This window comes from Drosophila subobscura, chromosome O (genome assembly GCF_008121235.1).
Source record: "Drosophila subobscura isolate 14011-0131.10 chromosome O, UCBerk_Dsub_1.0, whole genome shotgun sequence".
Classification (NCBI taxonomy): Eukaryota; Metazoa; Arthropoda; class Insecta; order Diptera; family Drosophilidae; genus Drosophila; species Drosophila subobscura.
The window spans coordinates 22,032,513-22,045,953 of NC_048533.1; the positions used below are offsets into that span (position 1 = coordinate 22,032,513).

Below are 13,441 nucleotides of genomic sequence, written 5' to 3' on the forward strand. Positions count from 1 at the left end.
TTAAGTTCATGGGCGTGTCTGCAAGGACCTTAGGACTTTCAATTAATTGAAACGCTTATGTGGAAATGTTCTGCATATTGCTTTTGGATTTATTGTGAAATGAAACACGCCCACGGTTCAGGGCTCAGTTGGTTAGGTTAGGAACTGTATAGTTTTAGTTCTTGTTGACTTTGACGTTTATCAGAAACAAGTTGAAAATGTAAATGTTCTTGGTCTTGCCCGAGACATCGTTATCTTCGGGGCCATCGGTTGAGGGACGCTCTCCAGGGGCATCGGTTATCGGTGTGTTGATGTCTTCGGGTGTCGTTGTTGTGGGATTTTCTGTGACAGGAGCTTCGGTGGTGGAATCATCTTCACCATCGACTGTGACAGCGGTGGTGGAATCTTCCTCTGTGAAAGCTGTGGTGGAGTCTTCTTCGGGGGCGGAAGTGGTGGAGTCTTCCTCTGAGGCGTCAGTGGTGGAATCTTCTTCAGGTGCAGAAGTAGTGGAATCTTCTTCAGGTGCTGAAGTAGTGGAGTCTTCCTCTTGGGCGTCAGTGGTGGAATCTTCTTCTGGGGCGTCAGTTGTGGAATCTTCTTCAGATGCAGAAGTAGTGGAATCTTCCTCGGGTGCAGAAGTAGTAGAATCTTCCTCTTGGGCGTCAGTGGTGGAATCTTCTTCTCCATCTTCTGTGACAGCAGTGGTAGAATCTTCCTCTGAGGCGTCAGTGGTAGAATCTTCCTCTGGGACAGCAGTGGTAGAGACCTCTTCTCCATCTTCTGTAACAGCAGTGGTGGAATCTTCCTCTGGAGCTTCAGTGGTGGAATCATCTTCAGGTGAAGCTGTGGTAGAATCTTCCTCTGAAGCTTCAGTGGTAGAATCTTCCTCTGTGGCAGCCGTGGTGGAATCTTCCTCTGGGGCAGAAGTAGTAGAATCTTCTTCAGGGGCTGCGGTGGTGGTATCATCTTCCAAATCTTCTTGGGCGTCAGTGGTGGAATCTTCCTCTGGGGCTTCGGTGGTAGAATCATCTTCTGGAGCTTCAGTTGTGGAGTCATCTTCAGGTGCAGCTGTGGTAGAATCTTCATCCTCTGTGACAGCAGTGGTGGAATCTTTCACTGGGGCGTCAGTGGTGGAATCTTCCTCAGGTGGTGAGGTAGTGGAATCATCTTCTGGTGCAGCGGTGGTGGAGTCATCTCCTCCCTCTTCTGGGGCAGAAGTGGTGGAGTCGTCTTCTGGGGCAGCGGTTGTAGAATCCCCTGAACCGTCAGTGGTAGAATCATCTTCAGGGGCAGCGGTGGAAGAGTCATCTCCTCCTTCCTCAGGGGCTGCGGTGGTGGAATCTTCTTCAGCTGCAGCAGTCGTCGAATCTTCTACAACTTCAGAAGTAACAGTGCTCGAATCATCGGCAGTAGTCGAATCCTCAGCAGTTGTGGAGTCATCAGCGACAGTTGTGGGCCTGGCAGGAGCCAGAGTTGTGGACTCCTCCAACGGCTCTCCCAGACCGAAGGGCGACTCTTTGTTCACTGGCACATAGAAGATGCCCTCGGCCACGAATATGTTCACTGTGGCGCCCATCAGCACGGAGCTGTACTTGTCGCCGCAGGCATTCTTGTTGGCCTCCTTGTAGGTGTCGCAACGCTTGGTGGGGAAGTTGTTCCACAGCAGAGACTCCACGTAGTAGGTGACGGCGCGGGTGTGGGCGCAACTGCCGGTGATGTCAAGGCCGCAGCCCGGCTGCGACTTGCCACCGTTCACGTAGAAGGCAGCCTTGCCAATGGGCTTGGTGAAGCCCATGGTACCGCCAGCTGTGTGGATGGACTCCACATATTTGGCATCATCGCTGGACAGACGCTTCGCCGTGTTGCTGTAGCTGATCAGCGGCATGGCAGGATCCAGACCCACAACCTTACCAACCTCTCCCGATTTGACTTGCTTGGCAGTGTGTCCGGCCACGTGGGCGCCCAGACTGAAGCCCACCACCTCGAGGGTATCCAGGGACATGCCGTATTCCAGCACCAGGAAATCGATCAGAGCAGCGATCTTCTTGCCAGCACCAGAGGCAGCGGAAACGGAAGAGGCGTACTCCAGGGAGCGGCCACGCACCCAATCGACGGCAATCATGTTGTAGTCTCCCATCTGGAACCAGGCGGCGGCAATCTTGGTGTTGACACCATCCTTGTAGTTGGCATTCCAGCCGTGAATGGTGATCCTGCAAAAGCACTGTTCCAGATTCACTCTGACTATGAGCTAAAGTAGGAGCTTACCTCGTGGGATTCTCAGGATTAAAGTTGGAGGCATCAATGGAGGCACGAGTGGCTTTGATCTGCTGCCCCGCATTGGTATTCCTCAGCGTGTACAGATAAAAGTTCACCGTGTTCGTGGACAGGCGACCCATGATCGCCTCCTGTGCCTCGTAGTGGGCCAATTCTCGTTCGCCCTCGAACCTGCCCACCCAGCGCAGGGAGCCGTCCGTCTGGGGCACATACCAGCCATTGCCGCCGCTCACGCGCAGCGACAGATCCTCAATGGGCCAGGCATTCACTGCAGAAAAGTGTTTTGTCATTGAATTGCACCACGGATGCCGCGGCTGGAGTGCAAAGTCTCACCTGCTATCACGCAGACCAGCAAAAGGAAACACAATCTCATCGTTCGCATGGAAAATTTAAATGGTTCGGTAGCTACACCTGTCGCCGGTATTTATACCTTCCGTCTGCCCAAAATCGATCCGGAATCGAAATCAGGGCAACAACAGCAACACCGAGATTAGATCGTTTCTAATCGCAAAGATTTAAATCCCCTTGCAGAAAAGCTTTTGCCTGAAAAAAAAGAGCTTTCGGGTAGCGAGAGAGAGAGTGGAGCGAGCAGCGAGTAACGTTTTCGCCTTGTATGTTCGAGAGAGAGAGTGCGAGAGCTTTTGGCTTGAGCTTTTGCTTAGTTTATTTGTTGATTGCAAATCGATTTAGTTGCCCATGCCATAGGGAGCATCGCTGCGCACGGGAACATAATAGTCGCCGGACACCATGTAGGCATTGGCCGTGGCGCCCATCTTCACGGAGCTGTAGGAGCTGCCGCAGTTGCTGGACACAGCCGACTCGTAGTTGCCGCAACGCATGGTGGGGAAGTTGTCCCGGGAGACAGCCTCAGCGTAGTAGGTCACAGAGCGGCTGTGGGCGCAGGAGCCGGTGATGTCCAGGCCGCAGCCGGGCTGGGACTTGCCGCCGTTCGGGTAGAAGGCGCCCTTGCCGATGGGCTTGAGGAAGCCGAGGTTGCCGCCGTTGGTCTGGATGGACTCCACGTACCAGGCATCGTTGCTGTTCAAACGCTTGTTGGGCGAGTCGTAGCTGAAGAGGGGAAGGGCGGGGTCCAGGCCGATGATGGTGTGCAGCTGGCCGTTCCTCACGTTCTTGCCGGCATAGCCGGACACATGGGCGCCCAGGCTGTGGCCAATGACCATCGTGTTGCCGAGGTTCAAGCCGTGGTTGTCGCGCATGAAGTTGATCAGATTCGCCACCTGCTCACCAACGCCGGGCACAGCCAGCACGGAGGAGGCATAATCGACGGAGCGGGCACGTCCCCAGTCGACGGCAATCATGTTCATGTCTCCATGGGTGAACCAGGCATCGCGGACTCCGTAGTTGATGAACTCATCGGCGCTGGAGGACCAGCCGTGGATGGTGAAGCGCGTGGGGTTGTTGGGGTTGAAGTAGGACGAAGAGATCACCGACGAGGAGGCCTTGATCTCCTGGGCCCAGCCGCGATTCGATTGGGTGTACAGGTAGAAGGTCACCGGGTTGAGCACGTTGCGTGCCTCCTTCTCGGCATGAGCCTCCAGGAAGGCCTCGGCCACATCCCTGTCCATCCACTCCATGGTGCCATCGGCCTGTGGCACATACCAGCCATTTTCTCCGTTCTCGCGCACCTCAACAGCGTTAACTATGGATGGGGGAAGTATAGGTTTAATTGGATTGGATCTTGGGATCTTCTAAAGATTTAACTTACCTGCCAGAAGGCAGAAAGCCAAAGCCAAAAGCAGTTTCATGATCATGGCAACGAAACGTTCAACTGACGATTTGTGCCCACACCGGCGTTCCCTTTATATGGATCAGAATCGAGTCGCCAGATTGAATCTCAGACACTTTGAAGCGCGGACACTCGAGATACGGACACTGGATGGTCTGTGGCCACTCACGCCATTATAGACCCACCCAACCGATAAGGGACTCGAACGAACGGTCGTTGGACGGGGGAACCTGAAGAGTGGAACATGTGTTTTTGGCAATTTGCACTAAGTAGAATGTCCATCTAGATTGATTCGATTTGAAGGGTTTTATTTCTGCCTCGTGTAGTTCACGTTCCCGATACGTTTCAGGCTTTCGGTTACACATGACGCGATCCGAGAGGCATTATCATATAGCAACCGCACCACTTTGCGGTCAATCAAATGTCTTATCAATCCGTCAGGCTACTTGTTGCGAAATCATTATTGAATATCTGCCATAATCGAATCGTATAAATAGAGAAAAATAGATTTGCACAGGGCACACGTCTCCACTTGGTTTTTATCTGCATCCTTATGATCGAAGCTCTCAATAACAAAATTCAACTCAAGAGTAATGTTTTCTTCCCCACATTGAGCCAAAATAGACTCTCTTCAAATGCGACTCCAATTTCCTCGAGTGTGTGGATTGTGGGATTGCGAGGCTCGTCCCCCCTGCGCTCAGTCTCTGACGTACGCAAAATACGTTGATTAGAACCCCCACAGCCCCGTATCTAGATGCAGATAATGATGGTACACAAATGGACACTCTTCAAGTTCGTTTCTTTGTTTCATTTTATTCACTCCATGAGTGTGCGAATTCCTATTCAATCTTGCCGAAAGGCTCCTTGCTGTTCACGGGCACATAGAAGTCACCCTCAACCATGTAGGCATTGTACACCGCACCCATGCGGATGCTGCTGTAGGTGCTGCCGCACTCCTTGGCCACAGCTGCCTCGTAGTCGTGGCACTTGACGGTTCCGAAGTTGTCCTCGGTGACGGCCTCAGCGTAGTACAGAACGGAGCGACCGTGGGAGCAGGAGCCAGTCACATCCACACCACATCCTGGCTGCTTCTTGCCACCATTGGGGTAGAAGGCGCCCTTGCCGATGGGCTTGAGGAAACCCAGTTTGCCGCCGTTGGTCTGGATGGACTCAACATAGAAGGCATCATCTTTGGAGAGACGCTTGTCGGGCTTATCGTAACTGAACAGAGGCAGGGCAGGGTCAAGACCCACAATGGTGTGGACGCGATGGTCGCCAACTTTCTTGCCAGCATAGCCAGCGACATGGGCTCCCAGGCTGTGTCCGATGACCTCCAGGCTGTCCAGAGACAAGCCATGATGCTCATGCAGATAATTGATCATCTCTCCGACCTTTTCACCTGCCGCGGGAACAGCCAGCACAGAGGAAGCGTAGTCAATGGATTGTGCACGGTCCCAGTTCACGACAATCACGTTGTAATCGCCCTTTGACAGCCAGGACTTGGTGATGCGGGTGTTCATGTCATCGGTGTAACGTCCATTCCATCCATGGATGACAAAGCGGGTGCCGTGGTCCTTGTCGAAGTGGGAATCGTCAACGGAGGAGGCCTCAGCCTTGATTTCCTTGCCATCAGTGGGGTTGGATCTGGTGTAGAGGTAGAAACGGACGTCATTGCTGGCGCGGCCCTCCATTTGCTCGGCGTTGGCCAGCAGCTCTTCGGCATCCTTCAGCTCCATCCACTTGAAGCTGCCATCAACCTGGGGAACGTACCAGCCGTTCTCGCCATTGATGCGCTCCTCAATCGGCAGGGCACAGGCTGGAAGAAAATGCCTTGTTATGGGTATTGGCTATCCTCTGGATATTTTCCTTTGGCACCCACCTGCTGCCAGTAAGGCTGCTAGAACAAATAACACTTTCATTCTGGAATCTCACCAATTTGTGGTATGGAGAGGTGGGGTACTCCGTCATTTTATAGGTGCAAGCTAATCGCTTTTTAATCATCGAACGAGTCCAAGCGGAAAACACTTGAGAAATCTCATTTCTGAAACGATCAGATAATGCGCAGATACTAAGATTAGAACTTCACTTGATAACAACTCATTTCCCCAGCTTTGCTGATATATAGATGTTCTCAATGAAAATTGTTTGTACTTGGAACTTTGACTCGGGTGCGAGAATATGACGTGGTGGGGTTCAGGGGTCCCCAGGTCTTTATCTTGTTTATTTTTATAGAATAAACTAAGTGAAAGGAAATCGTAATTATGATTCAATTCAAACTAAAGAGGATCACGGAAAGCGGAAGAGAATTTGGAAGCCTCAAGAAAGCCTTCCAATGTTTGGCTAGAGCCTTTCATTCAGTAAATCTCCGATGCAATTTTGTTCTTTATTTTGTATTTATTGAGAAATTGTAGATACCCGGAAAACTGCAACTGCAAATGCTTCCACACACAAAGTACAATACTTTCCAATTATTTTAACAAAAGAAGTAACTAGGTTTGAGGTTGAACCTTTTGGGAACACATTTTCAGTTAAGCAAAAGTGAAGATGATTTGATTTCAAATTTTTCAACATATTTATTGAGTTGGTTGAGCAGAGGTCTCTATTCGGTCGCAACGAATGAAGCTTTGCTCTGGTTACTGTTGTTGCGAGAAGGCACAGATCTCTATTCGATTTTGCCGAATGGAGCCTTGCTGTTCACGGGCACATAGAAGTCACCATCGACCATGTAGGCATTGGTCACGGCACCCATGCGGACGCTACTGTAGGTGCTGCCGCACTCCTTGGCCACAGCTGCCTCGTAGTCGTGGCACTTGACGGTTCCAAAGTTGTCCTCGGTGACGGCCTCAGCGTAGTACAGAACGGAGCGACCGTGGGAGCAGGAGCCAGTAACATCCACACCACATCCTGGCTGGTTCTTGCCGCCGTTGGGATAGAAAGCTCCCTTGCCGATGGGCTTTAGGAATCCCAGTTTGCCGCCGTTGGTCTGGATGGACTCCACATAGTGGGCATCATCGCTGGAGAGACGCTTGTCGGGCTTGTCGTAACTGAACAGGGGCAGAGCAGGGTCCAGACCGACAATGGAGTGGATGCGTCCCTTGCCAACAGTCTTGCCAGCGTAGCCAGAAACCTGAGCTCCCAGACTGTGTCCGATGACCTCCAAGCTGTCCAGAGACATGCCGTGATGCTCGTTCAGGTACTTGATCATCTCTCCGACCTTGCTGCCTGCTCCGGAAACAGCCAGCACAGAGGAAGCGTAATCAACGGAACGGGCACGGGCCCAGTCCACAACAATCACGTTGTAGTCTCCGCGGGACAGCCAAGCCTTGGTGATGCGGGTGTTCATGTCGTCCTGGGCACTTTGGGTCCAGCCGTGGATGACGAAACGGGTGCCATGGTCCTTGTTGAAGTGGGATCCTCCGATAGACGATGCCGTGGACTTGATTTCCTTGCCATCAGTGGGGTTGGACCTGGTGTAGAGGTAGAACTTGACAGCGTTGGTGCTGATGCGACCCTCCATTTGCTCGCCGCGGGAAAGCAGCTCCTCGGCATCCTTCAGCTCCATCCACTCGAAGCTGCCATCCACCTTGGGGATGAACCAGCCATTCTCGCCATTGATGCGCTCCTCAACGGGCAGGGCAGTAACTGAGAGAATACCTTTGTTAGTCTTAATAGTTCTTTTGGTTTAGTATTTGAGGAGAGCTCACCTGCTGCCAACAAGGCTGCTAGAACAAAGAACACTTTCATATTGGAGTCTCAACCAATTGTGGCGTTCAGTAGCCATTCCCTGCCTTTTATAGGCCCCCAACTAATCGCCCTTTAATACAAGTAACCACTCAAGAACTCTCTTTTGTACAACAATCAGATAGTAGCTTTAGCTGGATTAAAAATATTATTGATAACCGTACATGTCCTTAGCTCGGTAGCTGATAAGCATGGAAATCACAACAGTATTGGACACTTGGGTTTTTAACACTCTTATGGGGCCATAATTAGCGTTCGTTTTGAATACTCTGTGATTGTACAGCACACGTAGGACTGATAGGGAAGCGTCGAAACTTTTGATATCTTAAAAGATCTACATAAATGATAAAACTATTCCTTTTTGTTTTCATTATTTATCAATGGCTTGTTGAACTATTTTGGGAAAATAATAACAGCAGTGGGGTACCCTGATTAGTTCTTTGTTCATAACTTAATAGCTGAAGAGCCGATTAAGGTGAGAACATCTTTGTTTACGGGTAGCTTTTATATGCTTCAACATAATTATTTTAAGTTGGATCAACAAGAGATCTGTGATCTGCCTCTACGAGAAAATAACCCAACCAAGACTCTCTTTCGAGAGAAAATGTTTGCAAATATGCCACAAACCAGATATGTACTTTTCTTTATAACTTTTAATCAATTTATTGCTTGAATAGGGGGGATCATGGGGTTCAATTCACCTTGCCGAATGGAGCTGCACTATTGACGGGAACGTAGTAGTCACCGGAAACCATGTAGGCATTGGTGACGCCACCCATGCGGACGCTGCTGTAGGTGCTGCCGCACTGGTTGTTGACGGCTGCCTCGTAGTTGCCGCACTTGATGGATCCAAAGTTGTCCGCGGTGACGGCCTCTGCGTAATAGGTGACGGAACGGCCATGGGAGCAGGAGCCGGTCAGATCAAGGCCGCAGCCGGGCTGAGTCTTGCCGCCGTTGGGGTAGAAAGCACCTTTGCCAATGGGCTTCAGGAAGCCGAGGGTGCCGCCGTTGGTCTGGATGGACTCCACATACCAGGCATCGGAGGTGCTGAGACGCTTGCTGGGCGAGTCGTAGCTGAAGAGGGGCAGGGCGGGGTCTAGACCGACAATGGCATGGATGCGACCGCTGCCAACAGTCTTGCCGGCATAGCCAGCGACATGGGCTCCCAGACTGTGTCCAATGACCTCCAGGTTGTCCAGGGACATGCCGTGCTGTTCGTTCAGGTACTTGATCATGTCTCCGACCTTAGCACCGGCACCAGGAACAGCCAGCACGGAGGAAGCGTAGTCAACGGAGCGTGCACGAGCCCAGTCCACAACAATCACGTTGTAGTCTCCGCGGGACAGCCAAGCCTTGGTGATGCGGGTGTTCATGTCGTCCTGGGCACTTTGGGTCCAGCCGTGGATGACGAAACGGGTGCCATGGTTCCTGTTGAAGTGGGATCCACTGATGGAGGAAGCATCAGACTTGATTTCCTGCCTGGAGGTGGGGTTGGACTTGGTGTACAGATAGAAGTTAACGGCGTTGGTGCTGATGCGACCCTCCATTTGATCGTCTCCGGAAAGCAGCTCCTCGGCATCGGCCATATCCATCCACTCGAAGTTGCCATCGAGCTTGGGGATGAACCAGCCATTCTCACCATTGACACGATCGTCAACGGGAAGGGCACTCACTGCAAAATGTTTTTATTATTGGAATTACTTTCAGGGTAATATTTGAGGAGAACTCACCTGCTGCCACCAAGGCTGCTAGAACAAATAACAGTTTCATATTGGGGTCTTGACCAATTGTGCTGTCCAGTGGCCATTCTCAGTCTTATATAGACCCCCTAGCTATCGCAATTTAATGCAAGTAAACACTTTAGAGCTATTTTTGATCCAACAATATGATTGTGGGGCTACGCGGATTCAAATTAGCATTGATAACAGCTCCGTCATATCCGCGGCGAGGTAGATAAGAATAGTTGATATTTAGGAATATCCCGCACTTGAATGGGAAAACCCATGGCAAGTAGGATAAGAAAGGAATTTTGGCTTTAATTGTACAACTTTAGCAGATCCATCGTTCCCATGACTTGACTTATAATGAAATAATATTTTGTTTTTGTTGGAAATAAAATATTTATAGTTTTTTTTTGTATTTGCTATGTTGGTTGGTTGCCAATATTTAGCCATGAAATCCCTACCTTGTAACTATATATTTATTATTGTTGCAAAGAATAATATGTATGTACATATGTACATGTATGTACATACATACACATTTTAAATTTAATTAAAAACGAACTGTATATTGTATTCCCATAATCATTGTCTCTTGAACCACGGTACGCTTTGCTTCTTTGCACTTTTGTGGGTAGCTTTTGTGTAACGTACCCTGGCGTAGGAATGAAAGAGAGGGATAGCTCTGTAAGCAGGTAGGCCACAGTAGCGACGCGAAAGAAGCACCGCGAAAGGTTTGCCTGATGCGCTGAAAAGGGAATAGCGAAATTGAAATATAACTGTACAGGTAGAAGCTGAGCAGCATGTGTACACATGCTTGCGCGCGGCAGCGGCCGTTCTTTCGTCTATCTATCCCGCCTTATTCGTGCATGCACGTTCGTGCACGCTCAGCAGCAGCGCTGAGCTGCACTCACGCATTTCTGATATCGCGCTCTCTGGCTCTCTTGCTCTCTGTTTAAGCTTTGCTGAACGGCAAGTTCGGCCTGTCAGCCCTTCCAAATAGTCTCCAGCTGATTTGCATTGCACATGCATTGCACATATGTATGTACATATGTAGCCCGTACTTCACATAAGTTCTTGCATTCCTAGGAAAGCCTTTTGGTAGATAACCCCTCAAAAACAGTAGAACCTCGCTACAATGATCGCCAGTCAATTAAACATTTTCTGAACAATAAGTAATAAATCAGCTAAGAAATCTACTTGAAGTGGCACAGTGCTGTCATAAATGGCCATAAAGTTATGATGACGAGGACTAGTTTATGAGCAAATTCAGCGCAATTTATGGCTTATCTTGATAGGTCTTTGGACGACATTAAGGTTTATGACTTGATTGGCCTGATAGGGAAGTTCATTGAAGAACTGTCAAGGCAATTCCTGCCCCTAATGGCCCCGAGTGATTTTTGAGAAATTTGTTGGATTTTTCAGTTGGATTGAATTAAGGTTTTATTCATGTTCGGTTCGTTTAGTGAATCATGCCGAAGGGGGCCTTGCTGTTCACGGGCACATAGAAGTCACCGGAAACCATGTAGGCATTGGTGTCGGCTCCCATGCGGACGCTGCTGTAGGTGCTGCCGCACTCCTTGGAGACGGCTGCCTCGTAGTCGTTGCACTTGATGGTTCCGAAGTTATCCTCGGCGACAGCCTCGGCGTAGTAGGTGGTGGAGCGGCCGTGGGAGCAGGCGCCAGTAACGTCCAGGGGGCAGCCGGGCTGGGTCTTGCCTCCGTTGGGGTAGAAAGCTCCCTTGCCGATGGGTTTCAGGAAGCCGAGGGTGCCACCGTTGGTCTGGATGGACTCCACATAGTGAGCATCTTCGCTGTTCAAACGCTTGCTGGGCTTGTTGTAGTTGAAGAGGGGAAGTGCGGGGTCCAGACCGATGATGGTGTGCACCTTCTCGTCGGTGTTCTTGCCAGCATAGCCAGCGACGTGGGCGCCCAGGCTGTGGCCAATGACGTAGAGGTCATCCATGGACATGCCGTAGTCGGAGCGCAGGAAGTTGATCATCTTGGCGACCTTCTTGCCGGTGGCAGAGACAGCCATGACAGAGGTGGCGTAGTCCACGGAACGTGCACGGGCCCAGTCAACGACGATGACGTTGTAGTCTCCATGTCCCAGCCAGGCGGCGCGGATGTTCTTGTTCATGCCAGCGACGTAGCTCTGGGTCCAGCCGTGGATGACGAAACGGGTGGGGTGGGCGGCGTTGAAGTTAGAGGCATCAACGGACTTCTTGGTGGCGGTGATCTTCTTGCCCTTGGTGGGGTTGGAGGAAGTGTACAGGTAGAACTTGACGGGCACAGTGGTCAGACCGCGCGACTCCAAAGCTTCTTGCTTGTCCATCCAATCCTCTGCGACATCCATGTCAACCCATTCGAAGGTGCCATCCAGCTGGGGAACATACCAGCCGTTCTCGCCATTGACGCGGTCAGCCTCGTCCAAAGCATAGGCCGAAGCTGTCAGACATAATAGTAATTCGTTAGCTAAGAAATATTTTGGGGGGGCATGTGTCGAAGGACTTACCAGCCAGAGCACAAAGTGCCAAAAGAATGAAAGTCTTCATGTTCTTGTTTAACCGAAAACTGATTGCCGAATAGGTCGACACCTCGGTCTTTTATAGGGCGAACCGGTGGCAAAACTTATCGGCGTCCGATTAGGCTCACTTTGTGGGGGACATTCTACTTAGAATATGACCGGCCGACCATCTGATAGCACCCCCGCTGCAAGTTGTTTTTTGTTTTCTTTCTGGAATGCCGAATCAGATGGAATATTTATCTATTGATTGACTTTTCAATTGCCTTTCATTCCCGCACGATTCGCGAATATTATTATTATTGTGGTGGGGTCTGTCAAGTGTCTAGCCAAAATGGGGACCCATGGTGATTCGTGTATATTTTGGGAGTGGCAATGAGTACCTTAGACCCACCTGGGTCTCCAATCGCACAAAGAGCGAACGCTATCAGAAGTTTTGCCTATCTGTCGGCAGCTATCAATTACGCCGGGAGGCCCTCTACCGCCCATAGAAATAATTCAAACTGCGCCCAACTGACCAACGTAATCTCATGTAAGCCACGGCGAGTGGGCTTAATTGTTTGCGTCATTAAATGGGCATTTAATTTAACACTTCAATGCATTTGAGCGGCTTCGCCTTGTCGTGGAATGTTCTGGTGGAAAAAGCACTTGCAGCTGGTTCCAACAATAGTTGGAACCGTTCCCGGTACATTTGACCTGGCACCTGGGCATTAATTGACTTCTCACTTTTGTTACCGTCCCAGCCAACGCGATAATTGGAGTGCTTGAAAATAAATTACATCACTCCCACTCATCGGTGAAAAGCTGTTGCATATTTTCAGGCTCCCTCACTGTGAGATTAATTCAATTAATAACGCAAATATGACCACAAAAAGGGAGCGAAACCACAACCAAAAAATGGTCCCAGCCCTTGTTCTATTTGCCCGGAGTTGCCTTTGTGGACACAGCACCGACCACAAAGACCCCCAAGGAGTTGGGTCTGTGGCATCGCAGTCGATGACAGATTCAATGAACATTTTCAAATTAATCGCATTTTGAAAAGTGTCGCATTTCATGTGGCACGTGCCCGGGGGACTGATAAACGTTCAGCTACGTTTGATTAAGCAAATTAAATGGCAACACGGACCAATTTGCATATCCAATTTGCCCCACGGGAAGCGGATTCACTTCGCAGCGGATTATGTCATCGTGAGTGGGCCACAGATCAGAGCAACATTTTTGGGTACTTCTGCGATAAGTTGAAATCGCTTTTGGCCAGTGGTTTCGTGTGGGTGGACCTCAAGCCACAAATCAAGGGTCGACCACACACGCATAATAGGGATTTGAGCCACAATAAAATTCAATTTCATCCTGGGCCCCGGGAAAAAACAATAAATTCCTGAACCCATAAATAAGCATTTGAGGCAAATAAATTTTGTTGCTCTTTTGTGTTGGAAATACTTTCAGGGTGAAGGT

General features: G+C 50.1%; 6 protein-coding genes across 17 annotated transcripts in view; 1 reads left to right on the forward strand and 5 right to left on the reverse strand.

The window, feature by feature from the left end:
- LOC117899343 (RYamide receptor) overlaps positions 1-13,441 on the forward strand; it is a 67,405-nt gene that overhangs the window by 7,606 nt on the left and 46,358 nt on the right. The window lies entirely within an intron of this gene.
- On the reverse strand, positions 56-2,679 carry LOC117899339 (phospholipase A1-like). Of its 7 annotated transcripts, XM_034809283.1 has the most exons (6): positions 2,587-2,679; positions 2,245-2,521; positions 1,363-2,189; positions 1,066-1,329; positions 968-1,008; positions 56-877 (listed from the first exon to the last, which is right to left on the reverse strand). In XM_034809283.1, the coding sequence occupies exons 1-6, from the start codon at positions 2,633-2,635 to the stop codon at positions 155-157; spliced, it is 2,181 nt and encodes a 726-aa protein (XP_034665174.1). In that variant the 5' UTR covers positions 2,636-2,679; the 3' UTR covers positions 56-154. The 7 variants fall into 7 exon arrangements, with proteins under 7 accessions (XP_034665174.1, XP_034665173.1, XP_034665175.1 ...); XM_034809282.1 differs by lacking the exon at positions 968-1,008 and having other exon boundaries at positions 56-940; positions 1,031-1,329; XM_034809284.1 differs by having other exon boundaries at positions 56-690; positions 1,006-1,329.
- LOC117899361 (phospholipase A1) lies at positions 2,890-4,082 on the reverse strand. The gene is made up of 2 exons (XM_034809339.1): positions 3,980-4,082; positions 2,890-3,913 (listed from the first exon to the last, which is right to left on the reverse strand). The coding sequence occupies exons 1-2, from the start codon at positions 4,023-4,025 to the stop codon at positions 2,940-2,942; spliced, it is 1,020 nt and encodes a 339-aa protein (XP_034665230.1). The 5' UTR covers positions 4,026-4,082; the 3' UTR covers positions 2,890-2,939.
- On the reverse strand, positions 4,794-5,919 carry LOC117899362 (phospholipase A1-like). Its single transcript, XM_034809341.1, has 2 exons — positions 5,880-5,919; positions 4,794-5,816 (listed from the first exon to the last, which is right to left on the reverse strand). The coding sequence occupies exons 1-2, from the start codon at positions 5,917-5,919 to the stop codon at positions 4,840-4,842; spliced, it is 1,017 nt and encodes a 338-aa protein (XP_034665232.1). The 3' UTR covers positions 4,794-4,839.
- LOC117899360 (phospholipase A1 VesT1.02-like) lies at positions 6,640-9,593 on the reverse strand. Of its 4 annotated transcripts, XM_034809337.1 has the most exons (3): positions 9,472-9,526; positions 9,322-9,413; positions 6,640-7,550 (listed from the first exon to the last, which is right to left on the reverse strand). In XM_034809337.1, the coding sequence occupies exons 1-3, from the start codon at positions 9,509-9,511 to the stop codon at positions 6,663-6,665; spliced, it is 1,020 nt and encodes a 339-aa protein (XP_034665228.1). In that variant the 5' UTR covers positions 9,512-9,526; the 3' UTR covers positions 6,640-6,662. The 4 variants fall into 4 exon arrangements, with proteins under 4 accessions (XP_034665228.1, XP_034665227.1, XP_034665226.1 ...); XM_034809336.1 differs by lacking the exon at positions 9,322-9,413 and having other exon boundaries at positions 6,640-7,642; positions 9,472-9,531; XM_034809335.1 differs by lacking the exons at positions 9,322-9,413; positions 9,472-9,526 and adding an exon at positions 7,705-7,777 and having other exon boundaries at positions 6,640-7,642.
- On the reverse strand, positions 10,888-12,050 carry LOC117899359 (phospholipase A1-like). 2 transcript variants are annotated; one of them, XM_034809333.1, is made up of 2 exons: positions 11,986-12,050; positions 10,888-11,918 (listed from the first exon to the last, which is right to left on the reverse strand). In XM_034809333.1, exons 1-2 carry the CDS (start codon positions 12,015-12,017, stop codon positions 10,925-10,927), a joined length of 1,026 nt encoding a protein of 341 aa, XP_034665224.1. In that variant the 5' UTR covers positions 12,018-12,050; the 3' UTR covers positions 10,888-10,924. The 2 variants fall into 2 exon arrangements, with proteins under 2 accessions (XP_034665224.1, XP_034665225.1); XM_034809334.1 differs by having other exon boundaries at positions 10,888-11,910; positions 11,978-12,023.

Coding starts and splice junctions, on each gene's coding strand:
- LOC117899362 (XM_034809341.1), bottom strand. CDS start 5,919: ATGAAAGTGTTATTTGTTCTAGCAGCCTTACTGGCAGCAG. Junction 5,817..5,879: donor AGCAGCCTTACTGGCAGCAG/GTGGGTGCCAAA, acceptor ATTTTCTTCCAG/CCTGTGCCCTGCCGATTGAG.
- LOC117899361 (XM_034809339.1), bottom strand. CDS start 4,025: ATGATCATGAAACTGCTTTTGGCTTTGGCTTTCTGCCTTCTGGCAG. Junction 3,914..3,979: donor GGCTTTCTGCCTTCTGGCAG/GTAAGTTAAATC, acceptor CCCCATCCATAG/TTAACGCTGTTGAGGTGCGC.
- LOC117899339 (XM_034809280.1), bottom strand. CDS start 2,635: ATGCGAACGATGAGATTGTGTTTCCTTTTGCTGGTCTGCGTGATAGCA. Junction 1,330..1,362: donor TGATTCGAGCACTGTTACTT/CTGAAGTTGTAG, acceptor CGACTGCTGCAG/CTGAAGAAGATTCCACCACC. Junction 908..970: donor CCCCAGAGGAAGATTCCACC/ACTGACGCCCAA, acceptor GAAGATTCTACT/ACTTCTGCCCCAGAGGAAGA.
- LOC117899359 (XM_034809333.1), bottom strand. CDS start 12,017: ATGAAGACTTTCATTCTTTTGGCACTTTGTGC. Junction 11,919..11,985: donor ATTCTTTTGGCACTTTGTGC/TCTGGCTGGTAA, acceptor ATTACTATTATG/TCTGACAGCTTCGGCCTATG.
- LOC117899360 (XM_034809336.1), bottom strand. CDS start 9,511: ATGAAACTGTTATTTGTTCTAGCAGCCTTGGTGGCAGCAG. Junction 7,643..9,471: donor AGCAGCCTTGGTGGCAGCAG/GTGAGTTCTCCT, acceptor GTATTCTCTCAG/TTACTGCCCTGCCCGTTGAG.